The 16,382-nt window shown below is 44.3% G+C and overlaps 1 protein-coding gene across 1 annotated transcript in view; it reads left to right on the top strand.

Moving 5' to 3' along the window:
- The window catches only part of htr1d (5-hydroxytryptamine (serotonin) receptor 1D, G protein-coupled), a 35,184-nt gene extending 19,626 nt beyond the window's left edge, over window positions 1-15,558 (top strand). The window contains exon 2 of the mRNA XM_080480869.1: window positions 12,828-15,558. Coding sequence (XP_080336995.1) covers window positions 13,929-15,065 — 1,137 coding nt within the window. The 5' untranslated portion in view covers window positions 12,828-13,928 and the 3' untranslated portion in view covers window positions 15,066-15,558. The remainder of the gene's footprint in view (window positions 1-12,827) is intronic.
- Window positions 15,559-16,382: the final 824 nt, after the last annotated feature.

Below are 16,382 nucleotides of genomic sequence, written 5' to 3'. Positions count from 1 at the left end.
AACGGAGCACCTGAAGAGACTACTTTGAACTTTTCTGTACTTCTAAACACTCTAAATATACAACAACATGCATTTAAGGGCTAAAAAAGTGGATTTAGCATGATATGTCCCCTTTAAACGGTGAGAGAGTTTGGCTCCCCAGTTGCAGGATACCCGCCGACCAGCCGGTGTCGATCCATTTTCAAGTGGTTTATAAATAAAAGCGGACAAACTCTGGACAACGTGACGAGGGAGAGAAGAAGGAGAATGAGGGAAAAAAGAGAGCAGAGCTTCTAACATTTTGCCGGAGCCGCTTCCTCCAGCACTTATCTGTGACATCAGTCACACGTCAACGACGAAGCAGTCGCATTTAAATAAAAAATAGAAAATCTAAATTGGTTGCACGTAGGACCGAGGCTTGGGTCTGGTTGGAAACAATCGGAATTGGAACCTTCACATGGCCACAAAGCAGGATACGAGTCAGCGTTTCCCTGCAGCGTGAACAAACCTTCGTATGTGTCGGGTGCAGGGTTGGGAAGGTTACCATTACAAGTTACCTGTCAAAAAAAGGAACCAGTAACTTACTCTAAGTACTAAAATAAAAAAGTAATGCACCAGAGTACTTTTAGTTACTTTTGGATTACTTCACCAGCGAACATAAAAAATAAAGACAAGAAAGAAAAGAATGTGTCGTCTGCTCAGTGTGTTGATAAATCCTCTACCAGAATACACAAACTGCACTTAACAGAACAAGTTTTGAACCATCAACTCTCAGTAACACATCAGGCGTCTCACACAGATGTTTTTTTTTTTTTAAAAGAATCAAAACCACAATACGAATAAAGTTTTCAATGATTCAAACGTTAGTCCTCAAAACAATTTCTATTCAAGAAAATGTGCTCATCTTCAATCCATCCATCTTCTCCCTCTTATCCGTGTCCGGGTGGTGTGGGTGTCAGTCTGAGCACCGTCACCCAGATCACATCGCACCTGATTAAGAACCTTTCCTGCAGGTGGTGAGCCCACGGGAAGGTGCTCATCTTTTTCAAAACAAACAGCAGATAATGTAAAAGTAGAGAGAAAACGACCTGTAAGCAAAAGCAGGTGGTCACAATGATCTGCCCTCCGACGGCACGCTGCCACACCAGGACACGTTAACAGAGATATCAAATCCTGTCATCATGCAGTGTTTAGCAAAGTAGAAAATAGTTATTCAAAACCATAAAAAACAAATCAGCATTGCTTGCAAATCTCTCTCTCTCTCTCTCTCTCCCTCTCTCTCTCTCTCTCTCTCTCTCTCATTGGTTTTAATGTTGTAGTTTTTTTTTCAGACTAAATATAAATGTTTGTTAGTCTGGCAGCATAAATCACTGATTGATCATAACTGACCGACCCGCTACTGATTCAATGAACAGACTTAAAAAAAAAAAAAAAGGTTATGGCGCGTTTTGCCCCAGTTAATACCTAAAGCATGAGATCCTCTAAACATATTGAGAATGGCTGACTACCACCCACACAAGTAATCGGCAGGTTAGCGAGCTAATAAAACTAGTTGACAGAGTCCGGGTGTGTGTCAGTAAAAGTGAGCGGGTTGTTTCCTACCTGTAGATGTTTCTTCAGGTGAGACGTTGACACACGTTCACGGCTGGGAGGCATCATTTGCATTGTACAGGGAGGTTAACAGCCTTCTCTCACTTCAAAACAAAAAGGATGTTTCTTTCCCCGGCGGCAGCCACGACGAGAGCGGCCGCCGGCGGTATCCATGGCAACGCCTCGTTTCAGACGACCCTCTACCTTAAAGTGTCGGGAAGCGTCGCAATGCCAGTGGACGGCGCATGTGTCGGCTGGATTTCTAGTTTCTGGGATCTGATTTTCTATTTTCTACAGTTCCGGGTTTTTTTGTATCTTAATTACGTAACGCCGTTACATGTAGTCCGTTACTCCCCGACCCTGGTCGGGTGACGCCTCGCCGCACTGATCAGCCTCGTAAGAGAAACATAAACTTGAGACATAAACAAACAGCAGCCTTTGTGTGTAACTAAAGTGATGTGTGACTCTGAGTGGCATTTAAGCATATAAATTAGGTGATCCGGTAGATTTTGAATAGTGCAATAGTACAATTTAAAATAAAAAAGTGAAAAAAGCAGCCTAACAAGGCCTGTTCCAAAACTAAGCCATCTGTGAATGATTGGAGGCAGCGTACTATACTTGTTTAGGGATAAGCTCAGCAATTTACTGAATACTTAAACTAAAACAAGATAACAGAGATAAATAACTTACCATATAGTTCATAATAGAAGAGCACCCATCTTTTCCAAAGATGTGGAGCACGCTAAGAAAGAACATACCTCACTAAATGGGAAATTCCCCCTAAAAAGCCCCGATCCAGCACCAAAAACCACCAAGCAAGGTGGTTATATAGGATTTATAGGAGTTTTTAATTTTTTACATTTCACTGTATTTTGCACCAGAATGTTTCATTAACATTGACTTTATGTTGAGATTGCAGTCATTTTTTATTACTAACTGTTTGATCTTACAATATTATCGACAATGTCATAATGTACACTGCGCCACAGCAAAGCAAAACTTTCAAGTGTAAATTTAAAGGTTATTATAGCAATATTGTACCAGTCCAGTCCACTCAAGCTGAAACTCGACTGTATGAGGCTCCTGCAGTCGAATTTTATTTAGTATCTATTTTGTTTCTCTGTAAATAATACATACACTTGTATATATGTATATATATTGTGAACATCTTTACATTGATTCAGTTATGTGCTTTATATATTATATATTATCCACAACATATTTGTTGTTTGGTTCATTCAATATCAACTGTTCCTACAATTTATCACATATCACAAGGTAGTATTTAGTAGTCCAGAATGCACCATTTAAGGTCTATTTTTTTTTTCAACATTTTTAAAGGGCTGGCTTTGACCCATCGGCCTTGTGTTTGACTCCCTGGTGTAAAGTGAAAGTGAAACTTAGGAGAAGTCACAGTGCAGCACAGCGCTCATTAAGGTGTGGAAACGGTTAAAACCTCTTCGTGCACAACGATTTGAGGCTACGAGGTCCCTTCATCCGAGGTTCTACTGTACACGTATTTTTGATGCGCTGTTTTTTCTGTCGTCTTTTTTCGAAAATTGACCGTCCAAATGATGGCTTGAATTTCGCTCCCGAAAACTATGCAGGTTCCCAATAGACTCCCCCCCCCCCCCCCCCGAGGCTTACGCTCGCGCACTGCCGGGAACTATATGGTAATAACATAATTCAATGAAATAAATACAGCAGCAAAGGGCCGTGGATGAATGTTTGTGTACCTGATAGTGAAGCAGACAATGTGAGCAATCATTCCACAGCTCCTCCTTATCAAACTGCTGAAGTGCCACGAACGCTGAACTGAAGCAACCAATGGAGGCACTCAACCTAATGAGAGAATGTGAGTGGTTCACCAATCGAATTGTCTGATAGAGGAGTATTAAAAATAGTACTACTATTGATTTTCTTTTTCTTTTCCTTTCACTTCAAGTTTTTTGTGTTTCAAAATCCTGTGTAGGCAACCGCCGCATCCATCCACAAGCCCCGATCTTCATTCTCTTCCACCATCACCACCAACTCAGGATGTGATCTTCACAGCAATGTTAAGTACAGACACACGCATAAGATAAGTGACCGGACCCGGATCTTTGACGTGTGGTGATACTCTGTCCTTTCTGCTTTGTTGAGACTTTACATGCAGGAAAGATGTGAAAGCAGTGGAACGGAGAGCGAGCTGCTCCAAGAGGAGGAGGAAGTGTGATGGTGGAGGGTGAAGAGGCTTGTGGAGGCGGTGGGTTCGACATGATGATGACGTGCTGCTGAGACATGCCTCGCAGCCGGAAGCGATCGGTTCATATACCAGCCGGGTGTTTTCTGTATGAGGTTTTCATGTTCACCCCAGGTGAGCATGGGTTTCGTCCCCATACTCTGGTTTCCCCCCCACAGTCCCAAAAACATGCACTATGGGTCCCTGAGCAAGACCCTCGCACCACATCAGCTTCCCCTGAACGCTGGGCCGTGTGGCTGCTGCCAATGGATCGTTTGGTGAAGAAATGTCCCCTCTGAGGACTAATAAGGGACTACAAACAAATTACCCTCTGTCATCAATCTGTCCCATAAACTGAATGAGATCATTCAACATACGGTCTAGACTCAACACGGTATATTGAATGATCAATCAATATATCGTGTTGACGATCCACAAACAACCCGCCAACAACAATACGGAAACTTAACATTCCCTGCACGATCCAGAGAGAACATGTTCTCTCATTTCACTTTTTGTTGGTTCAGAATAACCACCAACAAGGTTCAAGTTTCTTAAAGAGGAAAAAAAAACACCCTTTCAAACGTTCGCGTGAGGAGCACATGATGCAGTCGCCCTGTAGACGCACGTCGCTGCTCCCGCTGTTCCCCGCTGTTCCCCGCTGCTCCCGCTGCTCCCCGCGGCTCCCGCTGCTCCCGCTGCTCCCGCTGCTCCCGCTGCTCCCGCTGCTCCCGCTGCTCCCGCTGCTCCCGCTGCTCCCGCTGCTCCCGCTGCTCCCGCTGCTCCCGCTGCTCCCGAGCCTAATCTAGCTTAATGCTTAATGTGTTACTTTTTCTGAATTTAAAAACTGCATGTCTATCGACAACATGCCCAACACCAGGACAGATAAATCTGCCACTAACGAGCCAGGAGAGGAGCCAAAACACAAAGACGAGTATGCTATTTAGCAAAGAAGCTAACCAGGAAGCTCAGGTGTATGCGGCACCGGTCATCGACGCTCACACCCTGGCTGTGGATATTTCCCAAAAAGGTATCGAGAAGATATCAACTCTGATGGACAGTACGTTTGTGGAATTATCCGCCACACTAAGCAACATCACTGCTAAGGTGGAATCCAATGCAGAGCGCATCACAGACGCAGAGCATCTCAGCGGCGGAGGACAACATGTCGGCCATGTCACCCAGCTGGAACCTAAAGAGCACATTTTAACAGAGCAGTGTACCGATATGGAGGGCTGGAGCCGTAGGGACAATATCCTGATCCACATCCTCAAACAGAACAGACAGGGCCGACAGCCGGTCTCTTTCTTTGAGAGCTGGCTCCCAACTTTACTCAGCTTGGACACCAAGCGGGGCATTATTAAGATTGACCGGGCTCACCGGAGCCTCGGTCCGCCAAGACCTGACTGGCCATGCGTTGTGATTATAAAGCTGCATAATTCCGGTGACAAGCCGAGGGTCCTCTCTGCGGCCAGGCAACAAGCTCCGCTCACTTACGAGGGCCAAACAGTCTTTATCAGACGGGACATGGCGGCTATAGATTATAGGAATCAAGAAATAAACCAAACCGACGATTAGCAAGGCTAGCAAAAGGCAGAATGGAACCAAACACAATATCATCTCTTTTAGATGATAATCAGAATAGGCACTACAAAACCAAAGATATTAACAAGAACATGATGAAATTTTTATCAGAAACTCTATTCATATGAATGTCACCCTTCTGCTGCCAAAATAACACATTTCTTAAGTGGAGTGACTCTTCCGTGTCTGTCGGAGGAATAACAAAAAACACTAAATGCACCAATAACTCTGAAGGACGTTCAGGGAGCCATAGCTTCCCTGACAGATTTCGTCCAGAATTTTACAGAGAATTGAGCCACCTAGTTGCCGGACCACTCACGGACATGTATGTACATTCATTTGGGGGTGGTCACTTCCCACCAACATTAAACCTGGCAAACATCAACCTTATCCATAAGAAAGATAAACCTCCAGATATTTGTGGCTCATATAGACCTATTAGTCCTAATGGACAGTAAATTGCTTTCAAAATTACTTGCAACAAGACTAGAGAAGCTTCTGACATTACTAATAAATCCAGATCAGACCGGATTCATACAAAACTGATACTCATTTACAAATGTGAGAAAATTACTCAATGTAATTCAGTACTCATACCGGGCCTTTGCCATATCCTTAGATGCTGAAAAGGCATTTGACAGGATTTAATGGGAATATTTATTCAATGTCCTTGAGAGATTTGGGATTGGAGGGGATTTCTTGAAATGGATCAAGACACTTCCTAACTCCCCAGTGGCTTGTGTTATGACTAACAGTGCTCAATCTCTGCTTTTCACCATACATAGAAAGAGTTGTCCTCTGTCGCCACTACTATTTGTCCTTGCACTTGAACCCTCAGCTGAGGCTATGAGGTCAAAACAAGATGTGCACCGTGGGATAATTGGAGGGAAAGTTAATAAAATAGCCCTTTATGCTGATGATATATTGCTGTTCTTAACGTAACTTGATATATAATATTACCAGTTATCCTTTCTATTATTCCTGAATTTGGCTCCCTATCAGGTTGTAAAATAATTTTTTATAAATCAGAAGCTATGCCACTAGGTAATTCTACCGTCCAAAATCTGCTCGAGCTGTCCTCTGAAATGTTCCCGAAAGGGCTTCACCTACCTTGGAATCAATGTTTCCCCAAACCTGACAGACCTGTGGAAGCTTAACTATTCTCCATTTTTTGATAGAATAAAGAGGGATCTGGAGAGGTGGCATAATCTTCCCCTGTCATTCATGGGGCATATGAGCCTAATTAAAATGAATTATTTTTTTTTTGTATCCTCTCCAAATGTGACATCTCTGGTTACCCCAAAAAGTGACAGCCAATATAGAAAGAGTGTTCTCTACATTCATCTGGCCTGGCAAGAAACAGCGGCAGAAAATCAAAGGTCTCCAGCTGCCGACTGATAGAGGTGGCCGAGCTCTACCAAATATCTATTATTACAACTGAGCCTCTCTGTGGGAGTGACTACATGCTCATCTTAAATTGGAGCCTTGTCTAGACTCATGGATCTTCCAGCCTTCCTCTCTTGTTGTGCCTGGCGACAGGTGATGGGAAGAAGATACCAGGGGACATAAACTGATTAGATATATTATATATAGGATTACGACAGCAACAACACATCATCAGTAGAGTAAAACGTACCTGTCTCACGACGGTCTAATCCCGGCTCACGTTCAAATATTATATTCAACACAATCAGGGTATGGCAGAGAATCTGTAAACACATGGAGGGACGTCCTGCACTTCATTACTGACCCCCCCCTTATAAGAAACCAAGATTTTACTCCCGATCTCGCCCCTAATATCTTTGACCTGTGACATAGCAGAGGAGTGAGAGTGGTCGGAGACTTGTAAACAGAAAATTCACTTATGACATTCCAATAACTACAATCTAAATTTAACATCCCCAATAAACACTTGTATGGTTTTCCCCAGATCCGTCATTTTGTTGACTCGAGAAAGTTTTCTCCCTCTGGTTCGATATTGTACAATGAGAAATTTCTTTTCAACCTTAAAAATATCAAACATTTTTTCTCGGCCTTCTATACATTTCTCTACTCTCTCAGCCCAGGTGACCTCAGAGACATGGGAGGGGGACAGAAATGGGAGGGGGACCTTGACACCGTATATATTGAGGATGACTGACAGGAAACCATTGAGGTGTTAAGTTCAACCTTTACATGTGATAGACTCAGAGAGATACAGTATAAAACACTGCACCGCTTACATATAACTCCTTTTATATTGAATAAGCTGGATCGCCTGATTTCTTCCCTATGTAATAATTGTAGAAAAGAAATTGGAACATATTTCTGGCAATGCAATCTGATTAAAAAAATTCTGGGGTGCAATTTCTAAAGAGCTGAGTGGTATCATTCGGGTCAGCATTAAGAGCAACCCAGGCCGGTTCATTCTTGACCTTCCATCAAAATCTGTTGCTTTGGCTCGACCACATTTCAAACTGTGTGACAAATTGCTGTTACTGTCTAGAAAATGCTGATAAATTTGGCAAAGCATAAACCCCCAACCATTGCACAGTGGTACAGGGAGATATTTTGGCTCCTTCCTCATGAAAGGATTACTGCGGTTATGAGAGACAATGTCAGGTATGTCAAAGACATGTTGTCTCCTCTGCTTAGCTGTTTACCCAAAGATTTGACTTGAACTTGTGATAAGGAGACAGAATGACAAAGTGGCCAAGCCTATTGGGAGCTAACCAATAAGCGTCTTCCTCCTTTATCCTTGTGTGCTCTACTATCGACATAGTTCATCTGGCTTTGTGTCTCATTATCAGGTACATATTAAGTCTGTCTGCAAAGGATCTTCGAAAACTGATCACAAAGCATATAACATTGGGCTTCGTGGTGGGGGTGGGAGTGGGGGTGGGGGTGGGGGGTCGGCGGCTGGATTTTAACTTGTATTGACATATTATGGTGGCTGTATTTCTTTTTTATTTTGCACATTTATTTTCCCTTTCTCTCAACTGCAAATTTATTTAAGCAATTAATATACCCTTAGTTTTTTAGTTTTTAGTTTTTTCTTTGGTGGGTGGGGGGGGGGGGGGGGGGGGGGGGTGTTGGTTTGTTTTGATTGTTTTTTCTAAATCCTTTCTCTTTGTGCAGTATAATGTTGTATGTTGTCTTCATGTTTAATCTGAAACCTGTTTATTACATCCAGGCAAATTTTATCTGGTGTAAAGTGGTAAAACATATCTTTTGTTCATCCCGGGTTGCAGGGCATGCTGCAGCGGGATTTCAGTGTGTGAAAATGTGAATGTGATAGCCTGACTGAGCAGGAGTGCAGTGAAGTGAATACACGCCGTCAGAAACAGCAACATTTGAACTTTGTTTTTTAAGTGTGCACTGTGATGCTTCTCTGTATTAGATCACCAATTTTAAAGCCAGATGTACACGTAAGTTATGTCACACATGGCTGTATTTAGGAAAGCTCTGCTATTGCCTGTTTCTCTTGTTCAGTCATTATGAACCTCATTACTGTAAACCAGACCCTCGGGAGAGAAGAGCTCTGCGTGCGCGCGTATCTCATTTTCGCCAACGAAAGTTGAGGCAAAGGTTTTGTTTTTGGCCGTGTGTATTTAGTTATTAGTTTGAATGTATTTTACCAACTTTTTGCAAAAACTATTAACCCAAATTGCATGAAATCTCCAGGGATGATTGGTCATCACCCAAGGACCAATTGATTAAACTCTGGGATCGAACAGCTCCTGGAAAGGTAAGATATTTAGTTGTGGACACACTGGAGCTCCGTGGCGAGCCATCAGTCAGATCTGCAGCGCAGAAGCCGCTATTAGCACACTGCTAACTCTGCTTCGGTGCTAGCGGCTAATATTTCGGTTTGGCAAGTATCCAGAAACACCAGAGCCCTGGGTCAGTGTTTTACACACTGATGTTGCTGCGTCACAGGCGAGTTAGCATCAATATGAGGTAACGGCTAACATACTAGCGATGCTAACTTGGTTCAGCAAAGAAATGTGGCATTGGGTGACGGTATGCGTTCGACTGAGTGTAGTTCTAGTTATAAAATGCAGCTGCGTTTATCTCATTCTAAAGTGCTTTGAGTCATATTTAGGAGACATTTTTTAACCATCAATAACATAACAGAAGATCTCATGAATAGTGAATATTAGGGATGTCCCGATCACACTTTTTGGCCCCCGATACCGATCCGATTTTTCAGAATTGAGTATCGGCCGATACCAATACTTTCCCGATCCAATACTTACATTGCTATTGCAAATATACTCAATAGTCTATTTTTGGAGCAACTAAGATGTCTGAAGCTAAAAGCACTATTGGCAGAAGCTTTGTTTAGCTAGAAATGATTGTAAAACTCACTTATTGAATCAAAATTCTTCTCAGAATGACTTAAGAACTTATTTAAACTTTATTCAGTCATAACAACAAAAAACCAATTACACTCTGCACTCTGCACTATCTCTTATTTATGTTAACTTAAACAACTTCTCCTGGATTTTGTGGCAAATAAAGAAAAATTCAAAACGAAACCCAGTGAATCAGTTTGACTAACATAGAAACTATAAAAAACTACAACATAAACAGTATTCAGTAAAACCAATCAGAAGAACCCAATTCCACTTCAAAGTGTCTTTGACTGGTTAGGTTGAAAATAAGTCCTTAAAAAAGTCCAAATACAATAATAAAAATAAATAAATAAATCTTAAACATAAAAGCTCTTAGGCTCCAATGTAACTTATTTGTGTATTAAATTTCAGTTTAACTTAAAGCAGTATGAGAGGTTTGACCTGAATTGTCACAAAACATTTACATTTCAATGTGAATTATAAACACTTAATTCCACTTCAAAGTGGCAAAACCTGACAAAAGTAATCTGAACATAGTTTTCTCAGAAACTTATTCAGAATACGATCTTTTTTCTCCCTGGCCTTCTCCCAAAAAAACTTCAGGGCATGTAGTACACATGCTAGGCCTTGAGGGGCACTGTGACTCACCAAACACAAAAACACAGAAGAAGACAGACCACATAGAAATTCAGAAGTAGACTTCTGCACATAAACACATAAACCCCTATATGTAACTCTAGTTTTATAGGTCTATGGCCCCGCTCCGCCTGCTTCTAGCTTCTGCAGCTCGACCGGAGCTTGTAGTCCCTGATTGTTGTGGTTATTAGGTGACGTAGCGGACCGCGGAGGGGGGTGATTACGTTATCTTATTTCCACGGATGATCGTCTTTGCTGAGCGTACTCCGCCGCATGTTTACTTTTTAGATGTCTTATCAAATTAGTTGTGTTAAACGAAGCTCTGGTGCTCCACCTCTCGAGACTGTGGCGAAGCAAATAGTACAACTGGCTGCTGGACCGGTTTGGTTGTCAACATTATAATCCCTCCAGACTGCTGACGTTTTATCCACGCAATGGCTTTAGGCTGCTGACCTCAGTTTACGGCAGGTGGCAAACGGGGCTCGCTTTACGGCAGCTGACGTGAAAACGTTTTTTTTTTGTTTTTTTGATCGGCGGGGTGATCGGCTGGATTTGCCGATTCCCGATCACTCACAAATCACCAGTATCGTCCCCGATCCGATATCTACCGATCGGATCGGGACATCCCGAGTGAATCGTGTTTATTTATTCAGTTGAACACAAAATCAAATTTCATAAAACCTTTAGTCACCTGTTTGTGAATGAGTGCAGCAATACTTACATTGTTATTGTTAGTCATTATTACAGTTATGAGTTATCACACTCATTGCAGTTATGATTGTATTCATTGTTTTAGTCATTAATAAAGTTATTATAGCCCTTATTACAGTAATAATCTGTTATTAATATTATTATCATTATTTTTTATTTTTAGACTTTCTTCAACAAAAGTAAAAATGTTTTTGAGGGCCTAAATGTACTTGGAAACTTGCTAAACCTTGCATACATACAATATCCTTGTTAGTGCTACATATATTATTTGCAGTTATCACACTGATCCAAATACTTTCCAACGGTTTCTAGATTAACCAGCCTGAGCAGCTCTATCTAGACAGTAACATGAAGCAGGAACATGAATTAACAAAGAAGCGACAACAAAAGAAAAACATGATTTTGAAAGCTGAACGAATGATAGAAAACAAGAAACATCAACAACACATCTCATGAGGAGTGGGAATGTGTGTGTGTGTGTGTGTGTGTGTGTGTGTGTGTGTGCGTGCGTGCGTGCGTGCGTGCGCGGGTGTGTGGTTGTGTGTGTGGTTTGTCCACTGGGTGTGGCCGGAACTGTTGTGGGGGAACCTTTAGCGACACCCCGGGGCCCGAGGCCATCGGGCCCGGACACCACCACCCCGGCGGACAGCAGCCCCCCAGACCCGGGGAGACCCCAGCGAACCACCCCAGAGAGCCACACTCCAGCCCAGAAAGCACCAGATGGAGAGTACAGAGAGGATTCCCCCCCAGGCAAGAGGAGCCCACAAGAGAAGGATAAAGGGCGCAGGGCCCAGGGCCCCGGAACCCCGACCCATGCCGCCAAGCCGAGACCGGCTGGAGCAGGGCCCCCGGGCCGGAGCAGGGAACCCGGGCCGAGCGGGCCGAGCGGGCCCCCCCCAGACCAGGAAGAGCGAAGGCTTGGCCGGGCCTGGCCGGAGGACAGCCAACCACCCACCCCCAGGGGCCTTGTACCCCACCACCCACGTTCCCGCCCCATGATACTCCCCCCCTGATCTTGATAGACACACCCACCCCCACCCACGCACACACACAGAAGCAGATGCAGACTCAGAGGCACACGCCCACACGCGCTCACACACCCACATTCTCACACACTCACACACTTGGGTGGGGGGAGGATGATGCCACCCGCCCCCCAGGCTGCCAGCCGAGCCCCCACCAGGCCACTGCAAGATCCCATCCTCCACTAATCCAATCGCGAATGGGGAGGGAACACCACACCCCAGCCCCTCCACGAGCGCCATGCCTGAGCCAGCGTGCCCCCCGAATTCCAGCGACCCCAGCGGGAGGTGCTGGGGGAAGCCCCGTCTCCCGCCCGCCCCCCATGTAGGGGTGTGTCTTTGTGTTTTGAGGAAGTGGATGCAATGTGTCTAAGGTGCGGTTAAAAATTGGCGGGTAGTGGGGGTCCGGGCGTTCTACCGCTTCGACTGGTTCCCAATTTCACATTTCATGTCAGTCAACATACAGTAACTATGTCGACTGACATTCTCAGTTTTCCTTCTTATTACTGAAGTTTGTAATCATTTGTCTTCACCTCTCCTGTAAAAAAAACCTGCAGTTTTTTGAACAGAGTTGGAATTCCTCCTCAGAGATGCAACTTCAGTTCAGAGGTTTGGTGTTGCCCTGACTGAGTGGGCTGTGCTGTGTGGGCGGTTTGTGTTCATGTATTAGTACACAGCATGGAGGAGGAGAAACGGGATGAAAACACAACTAATCGCCTGCTTTTCTTTTTGTTTTGTCTCACCCAGGATGGAAAGGCAGCGGGAAAGGCTGAATAAAAGTCGGACTGAAGGATGTGGACGGACACAGTAGCTGAAAACTGAAACCATGTGACGAGCAACAATTCATGTACAGTAATTAAAGATTTAGCTCATCAAGACAAACTCTTCAGAGCATGTGGAAATCCGACGCTTATCTGTGAGCAAGTTTCAGAGGTGAAACTGTTTGTGGCGCCGGTTTTGATGTACATGCGCCACAGCATCATCAGAGATGTCAAGCCAAGCCAAGTTTCAGCACAAAACCTCCATCCAGCAGGCTTCACGTGGACTTGAGAGAAGATAAGGCAGCAAGCAAACCTTTGTATCTGTCATTATCCGCTTCCCACATGCAGCTCCCCGCTTAGCTTCATTGAAAAGGAGGAGCCCATTAAAGCCTCTGACAGATTGGAAAGCCTGGTCTGAGGGTGTGGCTGCTGGCGGGAGATGAGATAAGAGAGAGAAAAGACGGCAGCTGAATACGAATGAGGATTTGGCTCCTTTCACTACTCCAGTGAGTTTCGTCAATATTAGAGAAGGGGCATGAATCATAAGTAGTGAGCTGAAATAATGGCATTAACTGTTTGCTGGAGATTGAACCTCCACCACCCCCACCCAAGAGGGTCCAGTCCAGCCCCCCATTACCTTTTAATGGAGTCACTGATGTTTCTGGTTTACTTACTGAGGGTGGCTGATTTAGGAACAATATGAGTCATAAAAACGAGCTTAGTTAATGCTCGAGACGTAACAATACTCCCTCACTGTGGGAGTGAATATATTACAACATAAACACGCAGGCTGAAGAAAGCGTGTGTCAGACTATTACTTTCATTAACCTGAAGAGATAAAATGTAACCCTGCTGTCAGTTTATTGGTGGAGCTCACTCCTGCTCACTCCTGCTCAAACTGAAAAAAAGGTGAGTTTGATGCCCTTTACCTACAAACAGGAATTTCAAAGCCAACATAAGAGGAAATACGTTAACAGCATTAACAGCCACACTGCAGCTGTTCGTTGATGCCATGCCTGAACTGAACTGTGTGCAGGTGGTGCTGGTGTGAAACTACAGAATAGAGGATTAAAGAAGTGGGGGTGCGATGGAGTTGGACAATAACTCTCTGGACTACTTCAGCATCAACTTGACAGAGACTTCCTTCACTACGGCGGCTCCGGCCTGGAGTGAAGCCTCCCTCCTCGGCCTCCAGGTCTCTTTGTACGTGCTGCTGGCGGTCGTCACGCTTGCCACCATGCTATCAAATGCCTTTGTCATCGCCACCATCTTCATGACCAGAAAGCTCCACACCCCGGCAAACTTTCTGATTGGCTCTCTGGCCCTCACAGACCTGCTGGTGTCCATCTTGGTCATGCCGATCAGCATCGTGTACACCGTCAGTAAGACGTGGTCGCTGGGGCAGATTGTGTGTGACATCTGGCTGTCGTCTGATATCACCTTCTGCACGGCCTCCATCCTACATCTGTGTGTGATCGCACTGGACCGTTACTGGGCCATCACAGACGCTCTGGAATACTCAAAGCGCCGCACCATGCGCCGGGCGGCCGTCATGGTCGGGGTGGTGTGGGTGATCTCCATTTCAATTTCCATCCCCCCTCTGTTCTGGCGGCAGGCTAAAGCCCACGAGGAGCTGAAGGAGTGCATGGTGAACACAGATCAGATCTCTTACACTCTGTATTCCACCTTTGGTGCTTTCTACGTTCCCACTGTGCTCCTCATCATCCTTTACGGGAGGATTTATGTCGCGGCGCGCTCTCGCATCTTCAAGACGCCGTCAGCTGGGAAACGTTTCACCACCGCACAACTCATCCAGACCTCGGCAGGCTCCTCGCTCTGCTCTCTCAGCTCGGCCACCCACCAGGAGGCACACCTCCACCCGGGCAGCGTGGGCGGGGGCGGCGGCTCGCCTCTCTTCATCAACAGTGTGAAGGTGAAGCTGGCAGACAGCGTGCTGGAGAGGAAGCGTCTGTGTGCAGCGCGGGAGAGGAAAGCCACCAAGACACTGGGAATCATACTGGGTGCCTTCATCGTGTGCTGGCTGCCCTTCTTCGTGGGCACACTGGTCATGGTCATATGTAAAGACTGCTGGTTTGATCCACTGCTGTTTGACACTTTTACCTGGCTGGGATACTTGAACTCTCTGATCAATCCTGTTATCTACACCGCCTTCAATGACGAGTTCAAACAGGCTTTCCAAAAACTTATCAAACTCAGGCGGTGAGGGAAAACCTTCAAGTGGATCCATCGGGAAAACAGGGACCAAGAAGGGAAACGATAAGGGGGGTAAATTAGTTGAACCTCTGTAATTTTAGCTTTCTATCTTGCAAACCCATGCTGGATGTGATACGTATTTGCAGTTGTGGTTGTTGTTGTTGTTGTTTTCAGGTAAGACTCCACGTTGTTGATCTGTGGATTAATTCAGTATACAACCAGAGAACCATTTGCATGCATCTTTAAAAAGAGAAACGATTTATCACCGAAAATGGTAAAACTATTGGTAAAAAAAAGGCAAATAATGGGTTTAAAGTCTTCTTCATGTCACAGACACATTGGTGATATTTCTTTCAGGGAAGCAACGAATCCAAACAGAAGAGGAGGAGAAAGTCAGAGTGAATTTAACCTGCTGGAAAGAAAAAGTCATGAGAAACATGTTGTGAAATTGTGTGCTGCTGCTCCCTGATTATATCCCTGTGGTACAGTAAAGTACTGAGAAAACATGCAAACTGTGTGTGCTTGTTTGTAAAAACATGTACAAGTACGGCTGTGGAAATGAGCAGCCAAGGAACTAACCAACATCAAGTAGTCTGGATTTGTTTTTAGATCTTGTTGTGTGGAGTCGATATTTAAGATATTGCAGAACATTAGTGTGGTTAAACTGGGGGAATGTTTTCCATGTGATGACTGAGCTGGTTCAGCTGTGTTTGGATTGAATTATGAACTGGACTTAATTCACTGAGGTGGATTAAGGTGCAGGCGGAGGTGTTGGAATCCAGACTGTGTTGAATGCTTCCTTATAGTGACACGTCATGACTCACATACACTCACAACAGAAAAGATTGTTGTTGAACATTTATACATGCAGGTCAGTCATTAGAGAAAAATAACATAGAAAGAGCCTCTCTTTAAAAAATATCACAGCAACAAACAAATATTCTCCAAAAACCCTAAAAAAAAATTTAACACTTCAAGAGATTAAATCACGAAATAGGCACAAGGTAAGATAGGCACTGTAGCACTTGACCATGGACGCAGGTTCTTCTGGAACAGGCCAGAGCTTTGCAAAGCACACATTTCCACAGTTGAGACTACGGAAGTGAAGTTCATAACAGACTACCTCACTAAATTCAAAGGTCTTTAACAAAGAACTAATGAGGCAAAAGTCTGGAAGAGAGGAAAAAATGCAGAAATCTTCATAATCTAACTAGTTCAAGCAGAAGGAAAATCCCAAAAGGAGACCCCTTTAAAAGGCTCAACAAGTTACAAAAGTTTAAAGCATTCCTGGACAACAATGTCCTCAGGGAGGGAGGGCGACTTTCCT

Source organism: Lipophrys pholis, assembly GCF_963383615.2.
Source record: "Lipophrys pholis genome assembly, chromosome: 14".
NCBI lineage: Eukaryota > Metazoa > Chordata > Actinopteri > Blenniiformes > Blenniidae > Lipophrys > Lipophrys pholis.
Note: the sequence above shows the minus strand (reverse complement) of the source record. Positions and strands in the feature narration are given on the sequence as shown.